Below are 10579 nucleotides of genomic sequence, written 5' to 3'. Positions count from 1 at the left end.
AAGAGCCTGTGAGGTGACAAGAAGGGTATGGGCTGTTCTGCAGCATCTGGGGCTCAGACAGGAATGACACAACTGTACCACATCCACTCTCACACTGAGGTTTTTGTCTGTGCACATAATCACCTGCCAGACTGGTATGTAAATCCCTGTGGGGTATGTAGGGTGACATGTACAGGTGCAAAATAGCTGTGTAGCAGATGGTTTGAGGGGAGTACCAGTCCTGCAAAACTCAGGCCAGGATTTCTGCAAGGAAAAGTTACCCAATCAGCAAGTAATTTTGGCTGTTAATTTTCAGATCCTAGGTACCCTTGGAAAATTATTTCATTGCCAGACTAATTTGTCCCTTGAGGATGAAGTTTTGGCTACACTTCCCAAATGACCTCTATAGCTTAGATAATGCCAGACACCCACACTGCTGCTAAACAGCAAAACAAGCAAGCAGTGCTGTTGTACCAAGGGACAAGACCCTCAGTGGTCACAGAGGGAATCCCCCAGGGAAGCAGCTCACCAAAGCAGTAGATGACAGAAGTGTGAGAAAACGCTCATTCTTACCTTCTCTCTGCTTCCTCAACAGGGCTCTGAGGAGACCATTCGGGTGGTGTCAATGGACAAAGACTACCACGTGGAGTGCTATCACTGCGAGGTAAGCACCAGGCAGCAGCAAAGCTCAGCTCATCACCAGCAGCCTCGTGCTGGGTGCCCAACCCACACCCCAGGGTATACTTGTTTGCTCTTGCACACCTGGGCAGGTAGGCTCTGCCCCATGGCTCCTGGAGGGAGGCAAAGGAATGAGTGCTAGCTGGGCTGCAAGTGGTGCTGCCATCCCCTGTACCAAATCAATTTCTATTTTCCTCCAGCTTCAAAAGCTGCATTTGAGTGTTTGGGTTAAATTTTCTCAGCATTTCCAGATGCGGAGAGAAGAACGAGTAGGTACCAGTTCACTTTTTCCTCATCTTCAGATACAGCTTGTATAGCTGTGACCTGAGGAGACCTGAATTCATGTTGCCTGTGCAGGGAAGGACCCTCCTTCCTACACTAGAAAGCTTTTCTATGTTATCTTGTGTTTTTTCTATTCTGAATTAATATTGATTCTTTACTAGAAAAGGAGACAGGGATACCACTGATCTTCTGTGACCTTTTTTGGGAGGAGTTTCTTTTTATGCAGAATATTTAAATGTTTATTGGGGCAGATCAAGCTGAGGGATTAGTGCTTTTGCTTCAGAGAGGAAAACTGAGCTCAGTTCTAGCTCTGCATCCAGCAGCATGATGAGGGAAACAAACTCTTTAATTTGGGATCCCCCCAAAACTTCCTTTTCTTGTAGGTTTGGCACAATGATGCAACAAGCAAATACCCATACAGCTCCTAACGGTGCTATCTAATTCTCTTGGCACCAGAGGCAAAAAATGCAGCAATATCCTCCACAGAAAGGTTTTACAAAGAGACTTCCAATTGAGGGAGAAAATTAAAAAATTCAGGTTATCTTGAAATGTATATGAACCTAGATGTAAGGAAGACCCCATCCACTTAGGTATCTTGTTCCAACAGAGATACCCAATACTTCATCCTTTTCTATTTTTAAAGAGCAATTGGCACAGGAAATTGCAGCATTTTGGAGAGCTCTACTTCCCTCCTCCTTTTCCCCCCATCTACTGCTTTGTGCAGGCTTCACCTAAGATGACAGCTCCCTCCCCTTCTCTCTCAGGCTATTGACTTTATATTAGAATGTCCCAATGGGGGTTTATTTGGAGTTCTGTTTCATTATTCATTTCTCCATTCTCCTTCCAGTTTGAGGCAAATCAAGCTCCCTCCACATCTGCCCAGCATGCCAGAGTGCATTTATGTACAGAATCAGGGAGTTAACCATGTGTTTACAGGGGTAGGTAACCCTGTTAACCCCGCCTAGTGTCCTCCAATCAGGCTCTCCAACCGTACCTGCTCTCTCCAGATACTGCTAGAAAAATAAGTGCCAGTACTTTGAGGTACTCACATGGAGGGCTTTCCTGACTTACGTGGCCACTCCTGAAATGCTGGTAATGTCATTGTCACCTGGTAGCCATGCAGAATCCGTGCTTTGGTTGGAAACTTTGCTGCTTTTCTGTGTCATCTCTTTCTTCTGCAACCAGTTTCCTTCTGCTGAGGAGTTCCAGCTGGTTAGCAGAGCAGTAGAACCCCACTCTAAAACTGAAACCCACTGAGGAGGCAGGCTTTCTCATTGCAGAAAAGGAATACAGTTTTATAGAGGGAACAAGGTATGAACACTTGGCACATCTGTAAGTTATCTGATATTGTTAGATCCTAACAAGGAATTAAATGACAAATCTTAGAGGACTAAAAAGTTATACAACATATAGTAACACACAAAACTACCTTGGTAGAAACTTTGATTAAAGCCTTCTAAAAGTAGCACTCCAGTGTTAAAGCTTACTTTTAAAACCCCTTTTTCATTCTTATTTCAGCAATGTAAAATTTGAGGATTTAAACTTGAGCTATAAAAGCTGAAAGATCATACTTTGTGTCCAATTAAAACCTTTGCACTAGTTTTCAATACTAAAATTACCTGTATGCCCAACTTGTTCAGCTTGCTTGTTGGTTGTTGGTTGTTTTTTTTCCTTTCTATTAAGTGTGCAGATATATACTTAGAATCTTTGGTTTGTCAGGATTGGTCACAGTCATAATTTTTAAGTAACATACTTGAAACATTGAATCCAAGCACAATCAATGCTTATTAGATGACGCAGAGACCAGAATGGGAAACAATGGAGGGAAAATGCTGGGTACTCCTCTACACTGTGCTGTTTGATTTGAGTGATGTCATTTTGCTTAATATGAGATAGTCAAGGTCCACCTACCAGAAATTCTTGAGGTTGCTGGCTTTGGAGGCATGGGAGGGAGCTCTCAGGCTTCTGCAGAATAGCTCAGCATTGCTGTGAGAAGACCTACTTGAATCACTCACTAATTTGGGATATGTATGTTTCTTCTAGGATTGTGGCTTGCAGCTCAATGATGAGGAAGGCCATCGTTGTTACCCGTTAGAGGGCCACTTGCTCTGCCACAGCTGTCACATCAGGCGCCTTAATATTAAACTGCCGTCACATCCACCTCCGAGCTACCCGATGCATGTCACAGAACTCTGAAAGACATTTCCACGACCAGTAAGCCATTTGAAAGAGAAGAAAAAAAAAAACTAAAAAATGACTTTCCTGTTCCCTTAAAAATGAGATTCCAGTAATAAGCATCTAAACCAGCTATTTATTTTTTAAATCAGAGGTGAGGGGTCCTTTTCAGATCTTGTACATATGCATTCTTTATCTGATGTTTTCACTCAGACACTGTCTACTTGAACAAATAATTCACCACTAAACTGTAACTGTAAATGGCATCATTTCTAAAAAAAATGGTACAAAGGGCTGTTCTGCATTTCCTACTCACATTCGTTCAGTGGAGATTTTGCCCAAGTAAGGACCGTAGAATTACTTTCCAAAAGGTAGCACCTTATTGTACTGCAGCAAGCATGGTAAGATAAATGCTAGCATTTTAGCTAGTTTTGTTGAATTCTGGTCTTAGAGAATACAGTCTCACATTTTAAAAAATGTAGATTCCCAGAAGTAGTGAATAGGAAGAAAAAAAAGTGTTGTTAGCAGTGACATTTTTCAGCAAGGGTTAAACAATGGTATTCTGTGAAGAAGCATCTGGCCAGCTTTCCATCCTGCAAGGTTCCACAGTCATCCAAAGACTATTTAACTTGCAAATAAATGTGGCAAGCATCTCATAAAATATGTCTAAAAGAATGGCACGTGCAAGGTCGTAAAGTTGCAGACCTCTGTAATTGCCTGCCATGTACAAATGTAGCCATGGTTTCAAAATGCATTTGTAGCAACTTGGTGATTTGGCACTTACTAAAGAATTCATCATTTAAAACTGTTGTTTTCCAATAGGGTTAGGCAGCCCCTTCCTATGCAAAGGTACACTTGTCTTTATACTACTTGTTTTGTACAAGACTTCATTTGTTGCAACTGCTTTATAATTGTATGTTGATACATTGTTAAAAAAAGAGGGGGGCAGTGGTTTTTGTATTATCTTTTCAGCTTTGTGTTCTTTTCTAGATGTACTTTTTTTTAACTGATTACGGTGATTGTCTTCATTGGGAAACAAAGTACAGTTTAGCAGAAATAATCATTTAGAGATCCAGACCACTGAAATATTGGTGTTCTATAACAAGTATTAGATGTACATAGAATGTACACACTTTCATATAGTGCATAAGCTTTTACAGTAACCTCAGAGCTCTGGGGAAATACATGTCTTCCATATAGGAAGTTAGACAAATGTTTTTATGGTTTGTTTTTTACCATGTGTTGATGATTTACATGCAAATCACACACTCTGTATGTTTAAAAAATTCCTTGCATTCTCATGAGAATTGATCCAGCCTTCCTGAATTTATATTTTAAATACATCCATCATTTCTGTCTTTAACTGTGTCCAAAATTACAATAAAATAAAATTATTCTGCTCCAGAGGAAGTGGAAATACCAGACCAGATTCTCCACATGTGAAAACTGGGGACATTTCCATGCCAGTCCTTGACACATCAAGAATCTGACCGATCCATTTGGAAATGATCCCATGTTAAATTCAGCACACAGACTGATGAAATTACTTATTTGGCAACACCATTGCAGTTTGGTTTCTTATGCTCCATTGATTTTTTTAAAGCCATTTGTGGTGCTCTTGAAAAGTACAAAGAGCAGCCAATGGACACTAATTTCTAAGTGGAATAATTAACTCCCTTAACAGAACTTTTTGATAGTCTGGAATTTCCTTATGGGGGATCAGAGGGGGCAGGAAAAATTCCTGTGAACTATTTATTTCTGTTAGTAAAGAACAAAAGGTATGTTTCCTGAACTTTTGCCAAACTTTCATTGGCCTGGATTAACCCATGCTACTGAATGCTCCTTGGCGAGTCAGATGCTCCTTTAAAAATTATTCCTAATTAATACAGACTGGTTTATAATTAACGTATTTAATGTGATAGTCATATTTTGAATGTGATAGTCCTGTTCTGAAGGAATTGCAGTGCAACACTGCCCTGTTTCTACAGCATAGCCTACGAGGCCTGGCCTGCAAAAGAGAGGACAGTGGGTGCATGCACAATTGTTCTGCTTTAGCAGACATTACCTCTGTGTCCATAGTGAGCCGCCCAGCCTCGGAGGGACGTGGAAGAACATGTGCCTCTCACTCAAACAGCAAGTGCTAGAAAAGAGAAGAAAAAAATAACTGCCTTAAAGTGGTTTGTATCACTAGGTCAATTTCTTCAGGTTATTACAAACATGGAAGATATCAGAGCTTCAGGATAAACTTTTAGCATCAGCTGCAATGTAATACTTTTTCCATTTAAGGAAGGTGCTTTGGACCACATTTAGCTTTGAGGTATTTTTACTTGCTTGTCTTTACAATAAGGAACCCAAATGAAGAAAACAATCATTAAAATACACAGAGTTTGGGTAGGTTCCTGTGAACAGTACTCACTGTACTGGAAAAATGTTTTGCTCTCCCACTATAGAAGCAAAACCTTCAACGTGGTGGTGATTCTGGTGTCCAGCCCCACCTTCTGCCAGTGCCTGCCTTAGCACTTTGCCTCCTGCAGTGGCAAGTTTCAGTTTCCCCTCCAACACACTTTCCAAGGGACAGCACACGATGCAACATGTACATACCACACCTTATCTTCTTTTGTTAACATGGGCATACTGTAGAGCAGAATAATATTTAATTTCATTTTACATGTTAATTTGTCAGTCTCTTGTAGTTCTACACAGTTCCAATGTGTTAAGTATCATCATGGTAAAAATATCAAAAGGTAGTATTGCAATATAGAATAAGTAGTGTTTAAAACCAGAAAGCAGCAGTTGTTCCAGTATTTTCTATAGACAGGTGCATTCCATTACTCTAATGAAGTACAGCTTTGTTTTTTCAGCATCTACTACAAAAACAGGAGCTTGAGAGAAATTTACCAGTATTTGTGGTTGTTTTTTTTTTTCCCAAGGAAAAATAAAAGCAAATCTAAAATAATGATGTGCTGTACTCTTTAGTGCTAGTGACAGTTTCTGCACATTTTGCCTTCTGTCTGGGAAAGTATGTAAATGAGAAAGCATTTTAATTATTTTCTTAAAGGAGTATTCTTATGTTAAATCAGTTCAACAAAGAAAAACTTCCTAGAGTTCATTTTATGATCTGATTGTTCTTCAGAAGCCTTTGCTACACTTTCAGAATATTTTCATAAAGTCAAAACAATAACAAGTTCTCAGTTGCATCAGGATTACACCTTTCCATTTTGGTAAGGAATCTGACAAAGTCCCTGCAGCACAAAGCCCTCATAGGTGATTCAGAGTCTCTCCTGCACTGGGCCACACATTCCAAAGAAAGGACCAAAATAATAATTTGAAAACAAAATAATGCACTCAGATAATTGAGCTTTCAGTGAGGGTTTTTGTTTGGGTTTCTTTCCTTTTCCTTTCACTTGTGTGCACGTGTGTGTATATATTTTGTAAGGTGGAGCTTCAAAAGGAAAACATGGTTAGAGGAGCTCTTTAAGATCAGAAATTCCAGAGTAGTTAAGTAAACCAAAGCTCTAAAGGAGACAAAAGCTGCTTTCTTGTGTTTCAAGAAAAGTTTAAAAGTTTGTGATTCATCCTGTAACTAATGCCGTAACTAGAGTATATAATTTGACTTAAATTAAGTTTTCATTTGAGAAATATTTTCATTTTCTTTAAAAGAATATAGTTTTCTTCCAAGAACTTGGACCAACATTGATTTTTATTTTGTAGGAAATTTATAAATTCCCAGTTTGTATATCATGTAACTAGTTTACATGCTGAAAATATACATTAGTTTAACTATTTTTGTATATATATCCTTGTAAAACCTTTCAATGTGCTCTGTCTTTTAGTCTTTAGAATTACTTGTGGTTTTGTGTTTCAGTGTTTGATTCTCTTGATTGTTGAAGAAAAAAATTGGGAAATGTAGATTTATTTATCTAAAGAAGAAGCTACTTGCTATCATCCTAAGTTATTTAATATTAAAGTCAGAAGTCTCATTTAACCTTAGATGCTGTAATCTGCTTTTTTCAATAAAGACATTTTGTAGTTATCTCTGATTTTGTAGTTTGTTGCATGTAAGTATTTTATTTTTTTTTAATCTAGGTGGGAACTAAAACCAGTTTCAGGAGACCCTTGTCTTGCCTGCAGAAGTGCCTAATTCATATTAATTGACTGCAGCTGCATTCATGAAAAATTGTTGGTCCTCCAGTGCAAGTGTTACTAATTAAGGTCTAAAATGTGCCCACAGCTAATGTTTTGCAGCTGCACTTAGAAAATAATTTAACCACTCTGGCAATTTTTAATTAAGCTTTAACCAGTCTGGCCAGTTCACATGTAGGATAGTCAGTATTGAGGAACACTTCCTTTTCAAGATTCTCATTATTTTTTTGAGTTCCAGAAGAGAAGTGCTTGCCTGGGCTGTGAACTTGCATAGCTTTAAGCACTCAGACCTGGCCTGGGGAATTTTCTCTTTTTTTTGCTAAGTCACAGTAATTCAGAGCTTTGATAGGATCAAAAAGATGTTTTAAAATATATTTTACCTTTCTGGAGCTCTTTGCCACTTTCTTGTCTTCAGTTTCATGGCACAGGTGAGAGCTTGGTCACATTTACCTTCTGCACGCAGTGGTCCTGCAAGAGCTGCAGCATCTGTCAGGCTAAAGGACCATCACTGCTTTTGTCTCAAAGCTATGGCCAAAAATGGTACCTGGGAAAAGAGGCCAAAACCCATTTACTTCCTGGTTTCCACATATTGAGAGGGTTTCCTTTCCATTAAGCTGGTCTGCTCTGCCATCCTTGTGGATGCTCTTCTCTTCAGTGCTTTGTAGACCTCAAATAGTCAGAAGCTGCTACTTCAGTGTGATGCCACCCTCTCCACCAAAGAGGTCTGCTCTGCCATTCTGGCTTTGCAAAGTACAAATGACTTTACATTTGGAAATGAAACTCAGTGGTGGTTTTCACTCAACGGCTATTTTGGCAGTTGGTTTTTTTTCTTTTGTACAGTCAGAATGGAAAGAGTTAAAAATGCCACAATTGTTTTAGAGACACAGGCTGCACATACATGCTTTGAAACATATGTAACACACTTCTATAGGGCCTTCACATATATGCTATTTTTTTTCACTCTCATAATTTTAAGAAAAAAATTCATTCAAAATGAGCAATTTATGTCCTCCTTGAAGGAAGGAGAAAAAAAGTACAAAGACTGGTCAACTCAAAGCATTTTAATAGTGCCTCAGCACAGGTGTGACACAAATTTAGTCAATACATTCTAGGACATATTGTCAATGCAATCTGAGTTTATACCAACCCATAAACAGCCCTGTTTTAAAGAGAAGAGTAACTTACTTGAACATAGCAGTTTGGTGACACATGGTTGCTAAATAAAGTAAGTAACCCTGGCCTGCAGGTTATCAGGAGGGCTTTGCTAGCCTGGCTAGCAAACCTTACCAGCCATCCCTTTGCCTTGCAGCTGTTGAGCAAAACAAGGATTTTATTTTTTTTTCAAGTAATTTCAGAGCTGAACCAGAGACACTTGGCTAGTGCTGGGAACCATTAAGAATACATGAACTAGGCTGGTGAAGCTCACACCCCTGTTACTCAGCTTTCACTCCCCCTAATTTATAGACTTGTAGATGAGGTTGGACAAAACGTCAGGAGGTCATCTGGTACAACAGCCCACCAACACCAGACACACTCAAAGCAAAACATTTCTGTGTGTATATAGTGCCATATATATATTTATTTATATATATTTATATATATATAATATAGATATATAGAGATGTGTAATACCTTAAATACTCCCTTGAATGTTTCGTTGGGAAAGCTGGAATTGCAGTCTCATTGCTGCCACTAGAGTATATCTTGATCAGCTCAGTCCGACAGGTAATAGCAGAGCTTGTCAAGTGTTCACATTTGGTGTTAAAGGTTTCTTTCCAAGCCACCAGCTGGCTGGATCCCTGATGCCCTTTGACTTTAACTTCACACCAGCCAACAGGAGAAAAAGGTGGCAGAGGCTAGGAGACAAAAAAGGGCAAAGAACCAGAGATCTGCTGAAAACAAAGCAAACAACTTTTGGCCAAGTATGAGAGCTGCAGTTTGCAAGCATGGCAGGGTTTTTGCACCCGCAACAGCTGTGATTTTTTTTATTTTTCTAAAACATCTCAATCACTGATTTATTCTATACTAAACATTGAAACAGCAACAGACACTTTTACTTGTGAAATCTACTTAAAAGCTAAGGACAGCAGTAGTCTGCAACTACATCCACTTTCCCATCCAAGAACTCACCTCATTTCTCTGAAGGCAGCTTAGGGCAGAAGCAACCTGCAAGCTTTTTCCTGCTTTCTGCCCTACTTACAGGTCTGTGATTTCATGCAGCCATAACAAGCAGTGAATTTAGCTGAATTTGCCAGACAGTTGGTGCTACAACCTCATGCTTGGGCTTCACTTATAGATAAGAAACTTTGAAGGAGGAACTACAAAGCAAGGTCCAGAAATAGTGAGCAAGAGCTGTACATGGAGAAAGTCTTCTGTGGAGGCCTAGGCTGGACATGAAAGTGTCACCCATTAAGCAGAGGGCATTGGTTCCTTTAATAAATTGTATATCATCCGTCAGTCACCACTGCTGGGCTCATCAGCAGCTGACTTAGGTATTTTAAAAGCTATGGAGTTAACCACAATTTTTGGTAAAACTACAGAAGACCAAAAAAACTTTATTTCTGTTCAAAATTCATTTAAGATCCTCTCCTAGTGCTCAGTGCAGTTCTCACCATCTCTTCACTTAACCCTAAGATAGCAAAAATAAGTTGCTTGGTAAGTGAACATAGTTACAACTAGCACATTTCTGCAGTACCTGCATTTTCCCTGTGCTGTCAGTTTCTGTCCCATCAGATAGTAGAAATCACAGTGCTCACACACACAGCACAAACTAGAAACTACAAAAAGTAACATACCATGTGGAGAGCTGGTTTGCCAGAAGCGATAATCCAGCAACACATTTAAGAACAAATAGTTAAAGGTTTGTCACGGCTGAAAAAATATCCATAAACCCCCACATTTGTATGTACATGTCTGGGAAGCCATCACTTCAAAAAACAAGTACTGCATTGGTTAGTTACAGTAATTAAAGTGGTTAAATAGACTATCAAAAAAAAGCGTTCATTAAAAATCTGGCACATTTAAACTATTGCAGGAATGTTAAAGCCAACTGATCAGTTAATTACTGACTGCTCTGGTGAGGCAAATGAAAGCCAGGGGCGCCCCTCAGTGCTTCCAGGCACAGTAAGGAAACTGACATGCACAGCTCCCTACTCGTGTAAATGGGTCTGTGCCACTGAAATCAAAGAAGCTGTTGTTGTTCACACTAAATGAGAGTTTCATGCCCTCTGTGAGACAGTGCATTAGGATAGGAAAGAAAATTATTGTATCAAGGTGTCTTTTACCACCTAAATCCAGCAGCTGAAAGCTTCCTGAGTCAAAC

At 39.4% G+C, this 10579-nt stretch overlaps 1 protein-coding gene across 1 annotated transcript in view; it reads left to right on the top strand.

The window, feature by feature from the left end:
- The window catches only part of WTIP (Wilms tumor 1 interacting protein), an 82833-nt gene extending 79483 nt beyond the window's left edge, over window positions 1-3350 (top strand). The window contains exons 8-9 of the mRNA XM_010006230.1: window positions 575-643; window positions 2983-3350. Of these exons, the coding sequence (XP_010004532.1) occupies window positions 575-643; window positions 2983-3135 (222 nt within the window). The 3' untranslated portion in view covers window positions 3136-3350. The remainder of the gene's footprint in view (window positions 1-574; window positions 644-2982) is intronic.
- The last annotated feature ends 7229 nt before the right edge of the window (window positions 3351-10579 follow it).

The sequence above is a fragment of the Chaetura pelagica genome, unplaced genomic scaffold (assembly GCF_000747805.2).
Source record: "Chaetura pelagica isolate M959 unplaced genomic scaffold, ChaPel_1.0 scaffold139, whole genome shotgun sequence".
In the NCBI taxonomy this organism is placed as follows: domain Eukaryota; kingdom Metazoa; phylum Chordata; class Aves; order Apodiformes; family Apodidae; genus Chaetura; species Chaetura pelagica.
Note: the sequence above shows the minus strand (reverse complement) of the source record. Positions and strands in the feature narration are given on the sequence as shown.